The following is a 22,146-nucleotide window of genomic DNA, read 5'->3' as shown; positions in this document are numbered from 1 at the left end:
GAAAAAGCAAAGAGGCGGCAGTCGCCACTTCAGAGGTAGAACAATTGTTTCTGATCTTGGTGTCACAAACCTGTCCCTTGTAGATGTTCCAATCCTGGAATCAACTGATTCTCAGCCTCTTAGAGCATGTATGGCTGGCCAGTCTTCAAAATGACATTCTTAATATCATTGAATATCAGGGGATTGGGCGCCCTCCCAAAATTTTTGGCGCTAAAAGAGATCTTTTTTCCAGCTCGTCCTCAAATTATCTTCATTCAGGAAACAATGCATTCAAGCATTGTTTCTTTGGCTTTCTTCAGAAGAATGTTTCCGACTTGGCATATGGTTGCCACTGAAGCAGACGGTATGTCTGGTGGTTTGGCAGTACTGTGGGATCCAGCATGGATAAAAGCAAAAGCTTTTAAATGCTGCGCTGGGATTCTTATCTCGGCTTCAATCAGAGGCCGACCTTTGATCCTCAACATCTTGAATGTTTATGCGCCCTACAGGAACAGATCCTCTTTTTGGGATAATTTGTTTGCCTCGGAAATCCTAGATATTGAGTCGTTATTGATAGCAGGTGATCTAAACGTGACTTTAAATTCTGATGAATGTTGGGGCAATTGCAGGAAGAAAGACCCATTGGCTGATAGACTCCGACAGGAATTTCTGAATAGGAATCTTGTTGATATCATTCCTGAAAAAATGATTCCAACTTGGGATAACAACAGGTCGGGTCATGCCTTCATTGCAAAAAGAATTGATCGTTTTATTATAAATGCCAGCATTATTGCAAAATGGGGGATGCCTGTTGCTAGTACCAGGAATGATTTTACCTCAGACCACAGACCTATCTTTCTTGAATGGAAGGATATGGACTGCAGGATGGGTTACTCCTTTAAATTTAACAGAATCTTTTTAGAAGACAAATCCTTTAATGATGTCATAACAAAAAAGTGGAAGGATCTTCAACAATCTGAAATGGCTCTCTTTTCTACCTTTCAAGAAAAGATTCAATCTCTAAGGGATGTTGCTAAGGATTGGCAAATTAAACGGAGGAAGAAGGATAAACAGGAGCTGATTGACATAAAAAAGGAGATAGGTATCTTCACAAACTCAGCAAATTTTGATTACTTGTCTTTTGACCCAAAGAATCTCATCAGAATTTTGGAAAAAAAGAAACAAGCGCTGCTGCAAAAGGAAGAAGCATCCTGGAGGCTTAAAAGCAGAGCGACCTAGCTCAGGGAGGGTGATCGAAATTCAAAGTTTTTTCATAATTTCGCAAATGCAAGAAGGAGGAAAAACTCTATCTGGAAGATTGAAGACGGCAATGGGGGTTTCTATTACTCTCAGCATGACATATCTGCTGAAGCCACAAGATTCTTCCAGAATCAATATAAGAGGCAACGGGGTGAAATAAATGACATCCTATGGGCTGTGGATTTAGTGCCTGTTATGTTTGACGAGGATGCTAACGCTGAGTTTTTTAAGCCTATTACGGAAGAGGAACTCCAAGATGTTATCAAGACCTTCAAAAAGGACAAAAGTCCTGGGCCAGGTGGCTGGCCTATTGAGTTCTTTTCTCATTTCTATGATATGTTCAAGGTGGACTGCTGCGGATGGTGGAGGCTTCTCGTATATCTGGGAATATAAACAGTCCTTTAACTGCCACATTCATAGCTCTTATTCCAAAAAAGGACCAATTAGATTCATTAAAGGACTATAGGCCTATTGCCCTATGCAATATTCTATTTAAAATCATCTCCAAAATTATAGCGGAAAGGATGAAGCATGTTCTAAACTCTTTTATCACAAGGGACCAGCATGCGTTTTTAAAAGATAGGAACATACTGGACACGGTTGCTATGACTCAGGAATTCTTATTTTCAATGTTATCAAATAATATTGATGCGGCCATTCTAAAGATAGATTTGAAAAAAGCGTATGATTGTGTGGATTGGGGATTCCTTAGAATCCTGTTGGCCAAAATCAGTTTGAGGTCTCAGGGCATTAACTGGATAATGGCGTGTGTCGAAAACATTAAATATTCAGTTATTATAAATGGTATCCCTTCATCCTTTTTCCAAGCGGAGAGGGGACTTCACCAGGGTTGCCCTCTCTCCCCTCTCCTCTTTATTCTAGTGATGAACTCTCTCAGCACTCAGATCAATAATGATGTGACTGATCGAATATGCAGGCCGATTAAGATATGCAAGGATATATTCCTATCTCATAATCTTTTTGTTGATGATATTCTTATTTTTTCCATGCTATGCAAGTCAACATGGCACTGCCTAAACGAGATCTTTCAAAAGTTCCAGTCTGCATCTAGCATGGTCATAAACAGGGACAAATCTATGCTGTATCACAATGAGTCCAATCTGGAGATAGTTCAATGGATTGCAACGCTGTTCGGCATCAACCAGGCATCGATTAAGGAGGGCTTTAAATATTTGGGTTTCATTCTGAAAGAAAAAGGAAACCGCAAACAGGACTGGCAATGGCTGATTGATCGCTTCTATAAAAAAGTATCAAGCTGGGAGATGAGATTCCTATCTCTGGCGGGAAGGTTTATCCTGGTTCAGGCAATTCTATCTCAACTGGCGATTTATTGGGCCCACCTATATCTTCTTCCTGCTTCTGTTATAAGCAAAATGGTTTCATTAGCTGCCAATTTTTTATGGGGTGGAAGATCTTATCAGTCCAAGTTCCATTTAGTAAAGATGGATTCTATCTCAAGATCGAAGAAGGTGGGCGGATGGGGCCTTATGCACATGAGAACTTTTGGCAAAGCCCTTCTATGCAAATCTCTTCATAGAGGCATCTATGGTGAGGGTAAGTGGAGCAAAGTCATCAATCAAAAATATCTAAAAGGCAGGAGCATGGTTTTCTGGTACAGAAGAAAATCTCTGGGCATTAAAAGAGGATCAGCCATCTGGCAAAGTTTCAGGAAGATTCAGGTCTTCTTCATGGGAAATTTAAGGTGGAGATTTTTTTCAGGCTCAAGCATCTATATCGGTATTGACTCAACAGTGAATGGTTTGGAATCATTGCTCCCTCCCGGACTGATCTCCTTTTTCCACTCAAAGGGTATTTTTACGTGGAACAAGCTGATAAAATCTTGGTCCTCATCTTCTCCAGTATGGATGGACGGGGACGACTTAACATTGCCTCTTTCTCTGCGTCCCATTTGGTTGTCGGCTGTTCAAAATCTTACAGGCAAAGGAATCAAGCGATCAGGCTCAAGGGATGTGCTGGCGTGGTCTCTGCAGAATTCTACACAGCCTATTCGTGTCAAGGACTTATATGCAGCAATGTCATCAGGCCTTCCGCCGCTCTCTGTTCCGATCTTTCCTCCCAGATTTTGGAAAGCGTCTTGTCCGCTCAAAATGATATTATTTTCATGGTTGGTCTTTTCTAACAGGAATCTCACATGGGAGGTCCTCCAAAGGAAGGGATGGCAGGGTCCGGGCAGATGTCCAATGTGTCAGTTTGCGGCTGAATCAAATGCTCACATGTTCTTTCAATGTGCTTCAACTTCTCAAATCTGGTATGAACTGTCTCTGTCTTATGGTTTTCCTCACCGGTTTTTCTCATCTGTACAGGAAGGCTTCAAATGGTGGAGCGAACAACGTCCATCTTGGTGATCTTTATTCATCCTTACATGCTGGTTTTTGTGGAAATGGAGGAATGCTCATATCTTTCAAGATTCCAGGGTGCCCCTTGCCTCTATCCTGGTTCACATATTGGCATATCTTGATCCTGTCGGATAAATCTCCAGCCTATGGTTTCTGTTTATATGGCCATCAACGGTTTCTCGATTTTTTTGTGGATGTTTTCTCTTTTGAAACTATCTCTATGCTTTTTGGATGGTGTTATATAATGCTTCTTAAGAAGGAATATCTGTAAGCTATCTGGATAGTCATATTTTTTGTGGAAGTATCTGTATAATCTGTTGTTTCGACCTATTTGAATTTTGTTCCAGGGTGGGACGATCTTGTATGTATTCAGAACTTTATATTCTCTTAATATAATCCATGATGATTTTCTCTTAAAAAAAAAAAATCAATCTTTAATTTAATTATATTTTGTGGTCTTTACTTAAATTGTTTTCCTATGTTATATATCTTTACTTAAATTAAAGATATATAACATAAGAAAACAATTTAAGTAAAGACCACGAAATATAATATAACATAGGAAAACAATTTAAGTAAAGACCACGAAATAAAATACAAACCAAACCAACAATGTGTAAATGCATAACATGAAATGTCCCCTTCACAAATCTTACATGCCACAAATTAAATTAGTTTTTTAGCACGGTTATATCAAAATGGTAGAATGAGGAAAAACGGTTGTATCCATGCCCCCACAGCCACCTTGATAGGTTACGTTAATTATTACGATTTGGATTTACTATATTATCAAATTAATTGTGGATTTTATTTTCGTGGTAGGTACGAGGATCATGAGATTCCGGTTCTACTCTATTCTTATTCCTTGATATGATATTGCCACTATTTCGTGGATGGTCTTTTCTTGTGATTGAAGGGCGGTTTTTCTCTTTTTTTTGAGCAAGAAAAAAATGTATGTTTTGTATTATATAAAATGGTATATAATTTAGAAAATTGGGCTTCTGTAGTCATTTTCTTCAAATATCCTATCTATATTTAGCATATATGTATATAAAGTTCCATATTCATCATACAGTTTTCCAACACTATGTGACACTAATGTATATACAAGAAGGTGTGAGGATCCAACATTGTCTATTATGAGCTGGAGCACGATGTTTCACAGCTTATATATATACAATATACAAAAAATTGAGAAAAAACATATAAATGTATACTTATCTCTTTTGGCAATGTCCTTTTTTGTTTTGTGTTAGTAGAATGTGTTCACTACCCAGGCAGGTGGAGACATCTAGCATCTGTAGTAATTGTCGTATCTTTATTTCGATGTGCAGTTCTTCCAGTGCATCCAATAGACCCATCTTGGACATTTTATCTGCATTCTAGTTATGGTCCCGACTGATATGCTGTAAAGTGGAAACCTGAAATGTGACCCATAGCTTTTCAATACGACATAGCTAGCCTGGTAGTGTATTTTGTTGAATCTTGATTTTTCCCATGATATGGTCAATAATGCTCCGGGAATCCCCAAATATATGCATGTGAGGTATGCCCATGTATTTTGTGAACCAGAGTAATCCCCACAAAGCCATGGCTTCAGCTTTCATGCTCGTACCCCATCCCGCATTCCAGTGTACCCAGTACTCTTGAACTTCAGAGAACTTAATCCAAAAACCACAACCGCACCTCCCTCCTTGGGATGCCCCATCAAAAAACCCCGCAGGGTATGCATTGAATGGAGCCACCCCCTTATCAGTGTTGTCCTTATGCATGCTATTGTTATCATTATCAACACTAATCCATTGATTTATGCGAGAAAGTACCTTATCTTCTTTTACCTTGACATTTTCAAAAATAATGTGATTGCGCCATCTCCAAATCTCCCAGAAAACAGCCAGAGGAAGCATCCTCCATCTGGTACATTGTATGCTCCACCAATTTAAACAGTCAGAAATATTATTATATTGCATATATGGAATGTTCATATTAACAGAAAAATGTTTCCATATGCAAACTGCGCAAGGAAATTTTATAAATAGATGATTGTTATCTTCCCCTTCATTCCAACATAGATAGCAGATCCCCGACCCTTGTCATTTTCTCTTTTGTAGGTTGTCCCAGGTAAGGATTTTGTTTTTCCATGTTAGCCACAGGAACATGATGATCTTGGAGGGCAATTTCGTATGCCAAAATTTGTAAAACCAACAATTTCTAGTGAGTTGTAACTCTTGTGTGCAGAGGTTGAAATAAGTGTCTGCTATCTTGATCTCCCCGATCTTTTTCTTGCCATCCCATGTGACTTGGTCGCCCCATCCATCATGGCAGATACCAATTCATTTCATCATTGTTGTGATGCATTCCCATTCTAGAGCCAATTTGCCGTACAATCCCAGCTCATTGGCCTTCTTCCAAATAGGTATGCAGCCAAGCCATTCTCGGATGACTTGGTTCTAGAAGAAGATGCCTCTGCTATTGAAAATATGTAATAATTCTATAGAGATATAAGATCCCATGCACATACCAAGGATCTGATCCCCTCCTATCATAATTCGGTTTCGAGTATCAAATTGCTAGCATAAATTTTGTAGAAAAATATTTTTAATCTTGTTAAAACTAAGCCATATAGTCGACCCCATTGTGATATGAATGGATCCCTAGCACATCCAGTATATAAATTCTTTGTTCTTGAGGTATTTGTATCGTATCACTTTACCCCATATACCCTCTCCAAAGATACCACGCCATAAAGACTTCACCAGCAGCGCCCAACCAAAACGTGTGAGATTTATAATGCCCCATCCTCCTAGCTTTTTTGGTCTGGTAATTTTATCCATTTTCACTAGATGGTACTTAAAGTTTTGTGCAGCCCCGGATCAAATATAGTGTGCCATAATGCGATTTAGTGAATTAATAATGAGCTAAGGAAGTTGAAACAAGTGAGCCCAATAGACCCCCAGTTGGGTGAGCACCAACTGGGTGAGGGTAATATGACCCCCCAATGAGAGGCACCTTAATTCCCAACCCTTGATTTTCTTGTGAAATCGATCGACCAGCCACATCTAATCATTGTTCTTGTACTTACATGACTTTAAGTGATATCCCAGATATTTCATGCCCATTGCCAGTGGATCTGCGCCCACCCCAAAGATTCTCTGTATATATGCAATGTCATTCAAATTACATGTGACATATAAAATAGTGGATTTAAGAACATTCATAATGAGGCCTATGGCCGCATCCAAATTTGTTGAAAATATGTGATAATGTGAGCCATTTATATCGATCGATCATGCCCATAATTAAAATATCTTCCACAAAAAAACTGTGGGATATAGAGATATGTCTACCTATGTGCAATGCATCAAATTGACCCTCTGCCACCACCTTTTTGATGTGTAAACTTAGACCATCCATAGCAAGAATAAATAAAAGGGGTGAAAGGGAGCAGCCTTGTCCAAGTCCCCTCCTAGCCCCGAAAAAACGCGATGGATATCCATTTATAACAACAACGTACCTGACATTAGTGACGCATGCCATAATCCATTCTGCTCCATTGGACTGTATCCGAATCTTGTGAAGGACCATCCAGAGATATCCCTAGTATAAACAGTTGTATGCCTTTTTTAGATCGACCTTCATAACAACTGCATTCATTTTTTTAACATGTATGGAGTGTAGGCTTTCTTGAGCAATAGCCACAACATCGTGAATTTGTTTTTTTCTGTAAGAAACCATACTGTTCCCAAGAGATATACTTTGATAATATTAACTTCATCTTGGTAGCAATTGCCTTTGAGATAATATTATATACAAGATTGCATAGTGAGATAGGACGGAAGTCTGAAAATGTGGATGTAGTTACCTTCTTAGGGATGAGAGCAATGTATGTAGAATTAATGTGAGGGTGAATAAACCCCTGATGTCTTGTCTCTTCCACTATGTTTAGAAGATCATCCTGAAAAATGTCATAAAAAAGTACAAAAAATTCAACCATCAAGCCATCTGGTCCCGGGCTTTTGTCCCCCTTCAGTGATTTTAGCACCTGATGTATCTCCTCAACCGAGACAGCCTTGTACAGTTCCAAGTTTGCCTCCTCATCAAACATCCTAGGGCATTCACTTACCCCCGAATTTGTTCCTCCCTGCAATCAAGCTCCCTACACCTGTAGGCTTGTTCAAAATGTGTAACCGCGAGATTAGTGATCTCTTGTTGAGACCGGAAGAAATTGCCATCAGCATTTGATATCTCCCAAATGGTATTGACCTTCCTTCTGTGGTTAGCATAGAGGTGGAAGAACTTAGTGTTCTTATCGCCCTCCCGGATCCATATAGCCCATCTCTTTAGACGCTAGGTAAATTCCATTTGTTGTAGGATTTTCTTCTTTTTGAGCTCTAGTGCACGAATTTCATTTCGCACCTTAACAGTTGGGGAATGTGTGACCATATGATGATGGAGAGACTCCAGAGCCATGTCAATATCAATCAGCTCATGTTTCTGTAGTGACTTTTTTCTACGTTCCCACACCTTTACCACTTCCTTTAAGGCACAAAGTCTGTTCAAGATATCTGCCATGGGAGATAAGTTGGCAACTCTATCATGTTCCCAGTGAGATCGTATTAGGGCCTCGAAATCAAGGTCTTCCAGCCATACACTATAAAATTTAAATGGCATACCAAATCTTATATCCCCATGATGCCATGTAAGGATAATAGGCCGATGGTCCGATGTATAGTTACTAACAATACAGGATTGAACAAAGCCAAGTTTCTCCACCATTTGTTCGTGAATTAGAAAATGGTCCAGCCTCTTTGCAACATATTCCAGTCCAGCCCTACCATTATCCCAGGTAGGCGCAATCCTTGGAGGGCATATATCAACCAGGTTATGTTCAAAGATAATTTCTTTAAACATGTCAGCCATATGATCAATACTTTGGGTCCGACCCCAAACTTCATGTAGCCCAGTAGTGCAATTTAAATCTCCAGGCAATATCAGAGAAATCAGATGCAATATTCAAGAAGATTCTATGTTGCATGGTTTCTCATTGCAAAGGCATTGGTAGCTCGTATTGGAAAACTGATTCAATTGCAAACAGGATAATGAAAGATCCCGAGTTATATTCCCAATCAATTCTTGGTGCTCTCTTAAAACTGAAATAATTAATTTATTTAGTGACTAGCTCCCATGAAACAATCTGTCCGTTAGCAAGAGAAGATCTGATTTGAATTTGTTGAGATATTTTGGACCAAAACAATCGTTAATCCAACTAGAAGATTTTTTCTTGTGCCAAATAAAGAGTTTTTGTTCACTCAATTCTGTTACGGTGGGTAGAATTCGAGTCTGGTTCCTACTTCACAATTTGTCATATACCCAGCGATCGTGATAAGAAAGGAACACATGGGTTTTGTGTAGCACAGGTTCGAGATGGTTTGAGAGGATGTGATAATTGAGGGCTTATTCTATAGCCCGGTATGAAGGGGATGTGTAAATTTGTTACTCTATTAGTCATTTAAAATAAAATAAAAAATTATGTTCTAAATAGAAAATAATATCCTTATGTGCATGTCAATTTCATATATATTTATATAATTTTCTTTTTATTAAAATAAAACATTTTAATGTTATAAAAAATATTCAATGTGGGTTATCAATAAAATAATTTAATAAGAATTAATATTGGCATATACCTAAAAATATATTAATAATAAAAATCCATTTTAAATTGTGAATGAATATATATATATATATATATATATATATATATATATAGAAAATGTAAAACATTTTAATGTAAATTAAATATATATTATATATAATATTAAAAAATGTATATATCAAGAAAAAATTAAGTTTTATGGTTAAAAAGTTTACTTGGTCTTATATATACTTTATTTAAAACTTAAAAAACAGGTAGTCTAACGAGGCCGAGGAGTGCCCGGAAAGTTATGGAAATTCCGGTCATATTTAGAGAAAATCTGGCAATGATTTTTGTAAATCCAAGTTATAGATGTTAAATTTCAAAATTTTAGCTGTCCTAGACGTTTTAGATGGTGCTGAATCCATTTCCACCATCAAAAACATGATTCAAACACTGCCTCTACAAGATTTTTTGAAATTTTTTTGCCCGGATTCTAACCACTTTTGGCCGTCTGGTCAATTCCTCTAAACCACTCCCTTAAAAATACAATTTAAACAATGAAAAATAACATATTGTATTTTACACTTTCAAAAAATTTGCATATATCACTCTAACTCATGTTAAATCCATATTTAAATAAATTTACTCATAATTTATGAGTAATTCAAGAATATCTCCTCATAATCAATCCATAGTTAAAGAATATCGCGGTGGAAACTATCAAATCGCAACTACTGCAAGGAGTGCTCCAGAACGGTGCCGTGTCAAAAGAATTTGCCAAAAGAAAAAGTAACCATGTAGAAATAGCGTCATGCAATAAGACGATATTGTTTGCAATAAAATCGCTTTGGTAAAAGCTTGTCATGTAATCAGTTTGTTGAAGTCGCTACGGCTGGAAATTCTAAATACTCCATCAAAAAGAATACTAAATCGTGCCGTATTCATTACACAACGAATTGTTTTTCTGTAGTTTTATTTAATATTTTTTTATCATACTTTTGTTTTATTATCTAGTTTGATTAAATTGTTTTTCTGTAGTTTTATTTAATATTTTTTTATCATACTTTTGTTTTATTATCTAGTTTGATTATATTAGGTTTTGATTTTGTTTCAAGTTTAGTTTATATATTAGGTTTTGATTTTATTTCAACTTACTTTAAATATTTAATTTTGTTGTTTTAAAGTGTTAGGCAGTTAATTTAAATCTTCACTTATGATAAGATGAATATGCCTACACGAAAGAACAAGTTGTAGGAAATGAGCAGCCGAGTGGAGGAGCGCTGTGAAGGCAACCAACCAGCTCTGTTTTCTCTCATCGACATGGCGAAATTCGACCTATAGCTTACATGCAGGTGCGCATCTTTTTTACTGAGATTTGTATAATCCTCAAGCATGTCTGTTTCCACTATCGCTAGCCACGTTTTCCCCCAGCTACACTTGCCTACAACCGAGTCTTCCGTCTGAGCGTGGCACCCTTAGCATGCACTCTTTGCCTCGTGAATTCTCTTGTCCACCTGCTAGCCTACACAGGTGTCGACTTTCCCATGTGGTTGAAAACATAACCTGATGCTTAAACCTCTATAAATTCTCATCTACGACAGTTTCGGAAGGTTTTTCGGCTCTGCGCACATTTGCGCAGGTTGAACGATACCAATCTGATCCTCCATTGCTCAGATAGTCTGTTTTTTCCTTTGTCCTAAGCTTTTACCGGTGGTTTATGCACCTGTTTCAAGCTTTCTGGTTCTGGTTCGCTGGAGATTCTTGCGGCGCTCTGCCCTCGGTTCTTGCTCGGTTTAAGGTCAGTGTTTCGAATTTCCCTTTTGATATATGTATTGTTAGATACCTGAAATTTCAAAATCCAGAGTTAACTAGATTACAGGAGTGTATATGCAATATTATTAATACGTTCACTATTACTCCCTTCCTGGTATTTTTGGGTTAATATTCGGGTTCTGGGTTATCATTGGAAACTTTTATCCTGATTAAATGGTATATATATGCGGAAGGTTTTAACTGCTGTCGCCTTCCATGTTCTGGCCTATCTCTTCCGAATGGTTTTGGACTTCAGTGAAAAATTTCAGGAAACATTTTATTGTTTACAGACCATGCACTGATTTTCGGTTTAAGATAGGCCCTTGGTGGTGCATCTATGAAATTTGTTGTTTTCGTATTGTGTGCCTGGGTGCATCTTCATGAACTGTATGTTTCAACTTTTTGCGCCTCCTCTGGTTTTTCCGTCACTGGGCTATTAGTTCCGCCTCAAATCCGGCATTTCGGTGAGGAAACTTCATTCAATGAGTATTCAAATTTTCTGAGCTCCGTAGGCTGTCATTTCCATTTTCTACCTATTCCTATGCGTATAGGGCTTCCAGTACAGTCGACCTTAATCTCTATTTGACTATTTTTAGTCCTTTTCCTCAATCCTTTCCACTTTCCATTAATACTTGGAGATATCTTGTCCCTTTTGTGCTATCTCCTCGGTAATTGACATGCTCATTAGGGGATCTGTGTCGACTTTTTTCAAATTTTGATAAGAGATGAAATCCCGAGGTGGCTATAATATCTGATGTAAGATTTATTTGCCCTGTTTGGCCCGTGTCTCTTTTATTTCGCCTGTCTTGTCGTCCCTTTGGAAGATGGGCTTTTACTAATTCTGAGATGGACATTCTTCTCGTGGAATCCGACACGTCGGATCTAGTAAAAGCAGCCATGGAAGCAGAAGCTTTACATTTTGGTACTATTAAAGCATCCACCTGGCATTCCAAGCTGGCAGAGCACCTTCAATCATCCCATCATGTTCCTGATCCGGGCGCTGATATTCCCTCTGTTCCCCATAGCAAACACAAACATCGTCCTGCAAAAATCACCCCTCCTCCCTCTGCTATTTGTCTGGATGGTGTTATGCTAGCTGACCGTATTGCAAGCCTGCAATCTCGTGCCTTAATTGGGAAGTGGCACTTCCCCGACATGGATGATGTCTAGATTAGAAAATGGCTTGGAGCTCGATGGCGCCCTCTCATTGGATACACTCCTCCCATTGTCTGTCTGATGAAAGACTGGTACAACTTCCATTTCTTGAAAGTTAAAGACCTTAATATCATTTGGGGCCTCCCGTGGGTGCATGGGCGGAGTTTCCTGGCTATCCATAAATGGTATATAGGTTTTGACCCTCTCAGAAACACCCCTCAGAACAATTTTATATGGGTCAAATTACTTGCTCTGCCTATTGAACTGTGGACGAAGGAATCTCTTTACTTCATTGGAAATGCTATCGAAAAATTTGTTTATGTTGACCCCAGATGTCTAGGTGCTAAAGACAAAAGGGTTGCCTGGATCCTGGTTGAGAAAGACTATAGAGGTGGTTTTCCTGACCACATTGATCTGTTCTGGAGTAATTTATCTACCTGTCAAAGGCTTGACTACTGGGGCGTCCCTTTTAGGTGCTCCCTTTGTCACAAAATGGGACACCTAAAAGACAAATGTCCTCGGCTTCCACAAGGAAAGGTATGGAAAAAGGAATATAGGGTGACTTAGAAATCTCAAAACATGGCTTCACCACACTGTAGCGAGGACGACGAAAATTGAAACTACAATAATGTATCCCCTTCAGCGAATATTTTCTCCTTGATCTACTATCACAATATTCCTTATTCCCGGAATCCATCGGGGGAACTGGTCCATCGGCCTTTCTTCTCGCTTAGGCATCAAAAATCTTCCTCCATTTCTCTACCGAGATCGAATTCCATGGGCAATCTAAACGCTGTGGGAGCTCATGTCTTTTCCCCCCAACCTCCTCCTCCCGAACCATCTCAAGGTATACCTGTCATTTCACCGTCTCCTGTGCCCAAAGCATGCTGCCCTTCCCTACAGAAAATTGACATTCATATTATCCCCTCATCCTCCTCGTCACCTGTTAGATATGGATGCTCGCCTTTGAAACCTTCCCCATCTTCCTCCATTCATTTTACTCCGAATCACTTAGTTATATCTTCCAAGGGTAAAGCCCCCATGACCTTCCCCCCCTGCCTCACCTTTCCCATCTCCCTCTAACTCTATTGGCAGTGATCTCGACATGCTTCTACAGAGGGATTCTCTTCGTTTGCTTCCCCTGACTATCCATAAACCCCAAGAATCTTCTTCTCCTGTCATCAGTCCTAATTCGGTGAAGAATATCACTGTTCGCCAAAAACAAAACAGGGGCAGTAGACACTTTAGGGGGCGAAAAGGCATTCATAGTCTGAATTATCAGGAATCCTCCCTTGTTGATATACCCATTTCTAATTATACTGAATCTGGGCCTCTTAGAGCAGATTTGCCCGAGAAGAGTCTCAAATGATGAACATACTTTCTATCAACATAAGGGGTCTTGGAGCTGACCCTAAGTTTCTAGCTCTAAAAGATTTATTTCTTTCTTCTCCTTACAGGATGATTTTAATACAGGAAACCATGCATGACAGACAGGACACTATCTCATTTTTTAGGCGTATGCTTCCATCCTGGTATATTGCGGCAATGGAGGCGGCTGGTCTTTTCGGAGGATTAGCAGTTCTATGGGATCCGAGATGGATTTCTGCAAATACATTCCGATGCCTTGGGGGAATCTTGATAATTGCTAAATATAGAGGTTGTGCTGACCGATTCCATATACTAAATGTTTATGCTCCCTACAAAGATAGAGTTTCTTATTGGAACTTTTTTCTTTCCTCCGGTATTATGGAGATTGAATCGCTTCTCATCGCTGGTGATCTAAATTGCACTTTGGGACCGGATGAAGTTTGGGGGAAAGGGAAAAAAGCTGACTCGATCGGGGAGAAAATCAGAGAAGCGTTGCTGCAATACAACTTTGTAGACATTTGCCCAAAATCTTTGTCACCTATGTGGGACAATGGAAGGTCGAGGGAGGCCTATATAGCTAAAAGATTGGACAGGTTCATCATGCATGAAAATTTGTTGGAAAAATTTGGCATCCCAAGCTCTCATACCCTCCCAGTTTTTATTTCTGACCATCATCCGATCACACTGCAATGGGTGGATCAGAATTCGCGGAAAAGCTATCCTTTTAAGTTCAACAGGATTTGGCTAGAAGATGAGACCTTCAACAACATTATCCGTGAAGCTTGGCTATCTAGAAATCCTACAACTGGAGCTTCCCCATCGGAAAATTTGATTGGCAAAATGAGGAATCTACGATCAAAAGTAAAAGAGTGGCAGATCCTGAAAAACAATCTAACTGTATAGAACTTCAAAAGATTAAAAATGAATTAAAAAACATTGCCAGTGGTATGACAACACAATCCATTCCATGGAGTATTCGATCTCGGATTTGGGAACTAGAAAAAAAGAAACAGAAGTTACTATCAATTGAAGAAATGACATGGCGGCTTAAAAGCCGTGCCACTTGGCTAAAGGAGGGAGATAAAAACACAAAGTTCTTTCATCGTTTTGCAAGCAAAAGATGTGCTACCAATTCTATATGGAAAATCAAGAGTGAAGAGGGTAGAATTCTGTACACTCACGAAGAAATCTCCAAAGAAGCTGTCAATCATTTTCAGAAGGCATATAAACGGGACGCAAACAGAGAGATAAATGATATTATGTGGGGCATCGAACCTTTCCCATGTATGTTCGATGAAGAAGAAAATGACAGACTTTTTACTGCTGTATCGGAGGAAGAACTACTTGCTGTAATGAAATCTTTTAAAAAAGACAAATGCCCTGGCCCTGACGGCTGGACCATCGACATTTTCATCCATTTCTTTGACATGATGAAAAGCGATATTTTGGGGATGGTGGAAGAAAGCAAAATGAGAGGCAAAATTGATCACAACATTACTCCTACCTATGTTGCATTGACTCCAAAAAAAAGGGACTCCTTATCTTTTGTAGACTACATACCTATATCTTTATGCAATACCATCTATAAAATCATCTCAAAAGTTATAGCAGAAAGAATCCATGGCAAACTCTCATTTTATCTCTCAAAGGAACAACATGGTTTTCTAAATGGCAGGAACATATTAGAGGCAGTGGCTATTGCTCAAGAAGCTTTACACTCAATGCAAATAAAAAATATAGGAGCTGCCATTCTTAAAATTGATCTAAAAAAAGCCTACGACTGCCTAGACTGGAGCTATCTGAGATGTCTTCTTATTAAGATCGGGCTAAATGATCAGTGTACTAATTGGATTATGGCATGTGTGGAAGGAGTCAACTTTGCCATTCTCATAAATGGACATCCCACTTCGTTCTTCTCGGCTGAAAGAGGTCTCCATCAGGGTTGCTCCCTGTCTCCCCTATTATTCATACTTGTTATGGATACCCTCAGTCTTCATCTAAAAAGAGCTGTAGCTGCGGGGAATATTTGTCCTCTTTCCATATCCAGAGGTAGCTCTTTTACGCATAACCTTTTCGTGGACGATATTCTACTGTTTGCTATGCTTTGTAGACAAACATGGCATATTATGCATGAGATATTAATATCCTTTCAAAGGGCAACAGGTTTATATATAAACGAAGGAAAATCATCTTTTCACTTTGGAAAGGTTAATATGGATGATATGGAATATATCTCTCAACTATATAAGATTCAGGCAGTAACCATCAAAGAAGGTATGAAATATTTGGGTTACCAACTAAAACCCACGGGCTACTCCATATCTGACTGGTCATGGATCATCAATAGATTTTACAAAAGAATATCAGGATGGGAATTTAAATGTTTATCTTTAGCTGGCAGGATGATTCTCTCACAATCGGTACTTGCACAAATTTCTGTTTATTGGGCTCATCTGTACTACATCCCTTCAGCTATCATTAAAAAATTAAACATCTTAATGGCCATCTTTATTTGGGGAGGGTGCAAGGAAAAGAGGAAATTCCATCTTACAAAACTGATTAACATCTCCTTCCCTAAAAAAATGGGAGGATGGGGCATCATGAATCTTCGTCTCTTTGGCTTGGCCCTATTATGCAAATCTCTATGGCGAGCGGTTTTTGGAAACAGTTTATGGAGCCATGCTATTAAGATGAAATATCTTGGGAATGAAGATGTCATTTATTGGTACAGGAACAGATATATGGGTCCCTCTCAAGGATCGGCTATTTGGAGGAGCTTTCAAAAGGTTCTTCCTTTCTTCTACAGGAATCTAATATGGAAATTTCAAATAGGAAACAACATTCTTATTGGCATTGATGCAATCATGGGTGTTGAGGTGGAATCCCCAATCGCCCCACAACTTCTTACGCTCCTACATCAAAAAGGTCTATTCTACTGGGCACAAGTAATTCAAGGATGGCAGGGTGCTATTCCTCGATGGAAATCGGCTAGAGCGCTGGGCCTTGATGGAACATTGGCTACCCAATGGAACAAGATTATTTGGGCAATGAAAAATGCTGGGATTTTCAAAACAGAGGACAGCGATAGCATTGTATGGCAGGTGAAGAAAGGCAGGACTAATGTTTTAGTGAGAGATATATATCTCTCCTTGATTGAAGATCGAATGGAGGCCTCTCGGAAATTATTTCCCAACACTCTATGGAAATCTAGTTGTCCACTAAAAATTATTCTTTTTTCATGGCTAGTCTCTCATAATAAAAATCTTACATGGACAAATCTGCAGAAAAGGAACTGGCACGGACCAGCCATATGCACAATCTGCCTATCCGATACAGAAGATAACATGCACATTTTTCTTAATTGTCACCTCACTCAGATCCTATGGAAGCAGTTGGCTTCTCATTTTGGTTTTCCTGTAATATCACATTCCTCCATTACGGATGCATATGAATGGTGGGGTTCACAGAAAATCACTTGGCGTCCCATTCCACTTATTGTCTTCTGGTTCGTATGGAAGTGGAGAAACAAAAGGATATTTCAAAACTGCAAGGAGGATTTCGGGCATATATTTGACAAGGTTATTCCCTATTATTTATCTATCCTCCCATACATTCCACAACAATTGAAGCATCACACTAGTGTTTTAGCCCCTCAACAGCATATCATCCCACGGGCTCACTTTGACGGTGCAGCAAAAGATGGCAAATGTGCATGTGGTGTTTACATCTGCATTACAAAGGACCTACATTATTCTATCTTTTGGAATGGTGGCCTAGGAACCAACAACAAAGCTAAGGCCATGGCTCTACATGGTCTACTCTTATTCTGCTCATTTTTGGATATCGGCCCAATCAAAATCTTTGGTGATTCCAAAATCATCATAGAGCATGTTAATGGAAAACAATCTATAAAAAACGACAGTCTTTCTAGATGGCTGGGCAGGATTTCAACTCTATGGAAGCCTACACTCTTCCCTATCACACATATAAAACATTTGCAAAATGAGCTGGTGGACGAACTATCAAAGAAAGGTTTGCAGTCTCCATGTGGTATGTGGCATCTGAGCATCACTATAGAATCCATCACATACTTTATTCAGCCTTTCTCCATGCCAGGTATATAATGTCAACTTTTATCTGGTATGTTTCATGATCCCGTACATATTACAATTGTCTTATGGCCAGGTAGTACTTTATTTTTGTATGAATATATCTCTGCAATAGTCCTCATACTTGATCTAACAAAAGAAAGATGTATATACTGAAAAAATACTATCAGTTTTTGGGTTCCATCCTATTTCCCTACTGACCAGAAAAAATACTTTCCTCTCCATAATGTATATGCTTCTTTTATATATAATATAAATATTATACAGCTTTTTCTTCTGAAAAAAAAAAAAAAAAAAAAAAAAAAAAAAAAAAAAAAAAACTAGTTTTATTTTAATTTGTATTTCATTAAGATTTAGATTTATAATTATATATAAGTTAATTTGATTATATAAGATTATTTCTTTTTTAAATAATAGGTTGGGGTTTGGATTGCAAGTAGATGACGGAAGATTTGGAGCATGAAATCAAGGAGACTAAAATCTCAAAGATTTATAAAAGGAGCATGACTATACATGAGAAAAAGTTTTAGATCTGAAACTACAGAGGAAATTTTTTGTAAAGAGAGGACTTTTATGCAATATTGTAGAGACCATAATTTTTGTAGAGAATTAGATAAATTGGACAAGATATAAAGAGATGTATTAAAATTCTGAAAATTTCATGCTATCATGAAATATTTTGAGAAATTATATGTTCCAGAAGCTCTGATTAGATCTGCAATTTTTGTACACTTTTGTTGAAATTGTGGACTATATGTTTTTTGAGTTTTGCACTATTGTAGACTCATTTAATTATATGCTTGTTTAAATCATTTGAAAGTTATATTTTAATGATGGACCTAGTTGCTATTAAGTTAAATAACAAATTAGAATAGATAAGCATGACATAATTGTTAACTAATTACCAAATTCATGTCAAGTTTATCTTGGTTCTAATAATGATTGTTTTATGAGAATGATTTTCTTAATGCAATCATATTATTGAGTTTAAATTCATTTTATTTGAATTTGGATGTATGTGCACCATAGATGTGATGACTATTCATGAGATAGTTGAATATATATACTTGCATGAACTAGTAATAAGTCCTAGAACTATTTCCTTGTCTTATTGATTTCATTTTTATTCTAAATTCAACGATAGTCCAAATCTCCTTTTACCTTGCTCTTAGTTGAGAAGAGAATTAATGTTGGCATTATGATACAGGTGTTGTCCTTGATGGAAACTCACATATATGATACCCAAAAATGAATCAGTGATGTATGATGCCAGTTCACAATGCAACAAGTCAATTCAAAGGTAACAGTAAAGGATTATAGATCAAACTCTAGAAATTGAGGAAAGAGAATGGTTTAAGTTGTATACATTGTTTCACTTTGTCCAAGTAGCATATACAAGCAGGTTTAAAGAAAAAAAGTAGCGTATACGTATGCACGCACTTTCACATAAGGAAAAGTGCGTATGGGATGGAAAATTAAGGATAATGAATACCAGGGGTTCCTACCATGGTATTGACCCATGGTAATGAGTGCGATAAAGAATATTGATACCATCAAAGAATACCAATAGCATAACTATGGTTTTGGTCCGAGGTATTGAAAAATGATCTAAGTATATAAAGAGGAGAAGATCAAAAGGCTAAGTGTGCAAGTGAAAGGGTTTTTCATGAATACTTCTATCTGAAGTATATTTTACAGTGTAACGGCTATGGTTATGATATGATCTAAAATAAGTTATTATCTACAGATCTATATGTTGGTTCGCCTTGGTGAAGGAGGTAATACACGTTGGTTCAACACTTCTAATTACCGTATACATTCTGAAATATAATGTTTCAAGTTGCAGCTGGTTCTAGTTGTTGATGCAAAGTTCTGGGTTAAGCTCTATGACATGGTGACAATGATCTGACTATTTAGATTGATTGATTGTATTTGATGATTGTATTACGGTGGTGTTTGATTTTGAGCTTCAAATTTACTGATAGGTCCAGTATGAAAATATGATGAAACGTGGCCTTCATAATGTGTTGTTATGTGCCAGGAGTATCCAGTCTGAAAATTTATGAAACGTGGTCCCTGGAGGAAGAGAGAAGGTCGTAGCCTTTTGTAGGTCGACGCCTACATACTTGTAAACATATCGGCCAGTACAGGAGCGAGGGGGTTGGAGTTCCCTTCTAGTAGTAGCTAGAGAACGCGTGAAGGTTGGAGTCTTCTATAGGTCGGCACCTACGTAATGGTAAACATATCGGCTATTACAAGAGCTAGGGGTTGTAGCTCACTTCTAGTAGAAGTTAAAGAATGAGAGAAGGTTGTAGCCTTCTGCAGGTGGGTGCCTGCATACTGGTATGAGTCTGCACCAATACAATATTGTAAGCAAGTTTTTCTTATATTAAAAAGAAGATAGAGATGAAAGCAGCAGGTGATGTTTCTCCCGCATTGAGTTTCCACCTTAAATCTTGGTGTTCATGTGTGTTTCTTAAGTGTGGTGGTTTATTCTATTATTACTACACATGGTGACTGTTTAATAAAGTATTGATGCACTGATTAAAGATCAACATATGATGAATTAACTGAATCATAAGTTCACTGGATATACGTTGGTTGCCTTAAGAAAAATTGGGTGCACACGCGAGTTCCTTTAACTGAAGTAGCATATATAAATCTGATTATGAAATGGAAAAAGTTATTGATCTGTAAATATTGATTCACCCCCCCCCCCCCCCCCTCTCAGTATTTTTCCCAAAAATTGGTATCAGAGTAGGTCCTTCAGAAGAAGTTTGATCGCTTGAAGGAAGATCTCTCAAGATGAACAATCACGAAGGTATGGGATCTATCATACCACCAATATTCAACGAAGATAACTTAGTATATTGGAAGACAAGAACTAGAGCCTATATTTAGTCACTTGGAGTTGATGTTTGGGAAATTGTGGAAAGAGGATACCAATATCCAGTAGCAGTCCCCACGGATCCAGTAGAAAATAAATCATATGAAATCAATGCCAAAGTTGTCAATGCTTTATTGGGAAGTCTATCAAAATCAGAATTCGTCAAAGTCACGCAGTTCAATGAAACCAAGGAAATATGGGATAGAATCATTCAGACCTACGAAGGAGACTCCCAGGTAAAACGTGTTAAACTCCAAACTCTTAGAATCCAGTATGAAACTCTCAAGATGCATAGTGATGAAAGTATTGCTAGTTATTTCTTACAAGTAGATGAGATTGTAAATCATATGAGAAATCTGGGTGAAGAAATAAAGGAGGCTACTATAGTTGAGAAAATTTTGAGATCTCTATCTTCTAAATTTGAGTCAAAAGTATCTGCCATTGAAGAAAAGCAAGATCTACAATCTGTTACTATTGTTCAACTTCATGGAATTTTAACTTCCTTTGAAATGAGGAAAGGAGGTCCATCAGAAATCAAAGAATCCGCTTTCAAAGCTTCTGTAAAAGAAAACGAAAAGGAAGATCTCAAAGAATCAGGATGTATATTAGAAGAAGATGAGGCAAACTTTGTGAAGAAACTTCAACGAGGTTCCAGAAGATTCAAAGGTAAGCTTCCCTTCAAATGTTTTTCTTGTGGAAGAGTTGGTCATTATGCTGCTAAATGTTCTCATGAGAAAGGAAATATTTATGCTGAAGGTAATAGAAGAAGTTATTATACTCATGAAGATAGTGATGGCTTGTCTAATAGTGATGAAGACGATCAATGTTTTAAACTACTCATGGCATATGAAAATGATACCTTAGAAGAAGAATATTTCCTTAAAGAAATCACTCAACTCAAAATCTGTTTGGCAGAAAAAGATACAATCATAGACACAGTGACACATCAACTCACTGAAAAGGACAAGCACAATGAAAAATTAGAGTGTGAAGTAGTAAGTCTAAGGAAAAAACTTGAGAAGAAAAAAACTTTGAATCTTAGATTTGCTAAAGGATTGGAAACATTAGATGAAATCATCAAAGTTCAACATTCTCCACTTATAAAGACTGGTCTTGGTTTTCATGAAACTATTCAAGGTGAATCTAGCTCACAAGAACTCTAATGCAAAATCTGAAATGCTCAACAAGAAGATAAGAGATCAACCCCATCAACAACCAAGGAAAGAAAGACTTCAAAGAAAATCATTTACTGCTAACTATGAAAGTGATAATCGATTATTTCCTCTGATGAATAATGTTGAATGTTTTATATGTCATAATTTTGGACATGTTGCAGCCAGATGTAGAAGTTGAATGGTTCAAGCTAATAACCATCACACAGAAATATCATCAGCTTCCAAGTACTTTAAGGGATATTGTTTTTCTTGTAATATGTTTGGTCAGAAAGCCATTGATTGATATAGAAGGAATATGAAACATATAATATGTTATTCTTGTAACAAGTTTGGGCATATAGCAAAGGAATGCAGGAGAAAATTTCGGCCCACATACCAAAAGGAG

The 22,146-nt window shown here is 37.8% G+C and overlaps 1 protein-coding gene across 1 annotated transcript; it reads left to right on the top strand.

Annotated features, from left to right (window-relative positions):
* Window positions 1-264: 264 nt before the first annotated feature.
* Window positions 265-1,632, top strand: LOC149193180 (uncharacterized). Its single transcript, XM_089407237.1, has 2 exons — window positions 265-1,081; window positions 1,352-1,632. The coding sequence occupies exons 1-2, from the start codon at window positions 265-267 to the stop codon at window positions 1,630-1,632; spliced, it is 1,098 nt and encodes a 365-aa protein (XP_089263363.1).
* The last annotated feature ends 20,514 nt before the right edge of the window (window positions 1,633-22,146 follow it).

The sequence above is a fragment of the Pinus tabuliformis genome, chromosome 2_2, assembly GCF_031772625.1.
Source record: "Pinus tabuliformis cultivar Carrire ecotype Pingquan chromosome 2_2, CPIR1, whole genome shotgun sequence".
Taxonomy (NCBI): domain Eukaryota; kingdom Viridiplantae; phylum Streptophyta; class Pinopsida; order Pinales; family Pinaceae; genus Pinus; species Pinus tabuliformis.
This window is presented reverse-complemented; position numbering and strand designations above follow the sequence as displayed.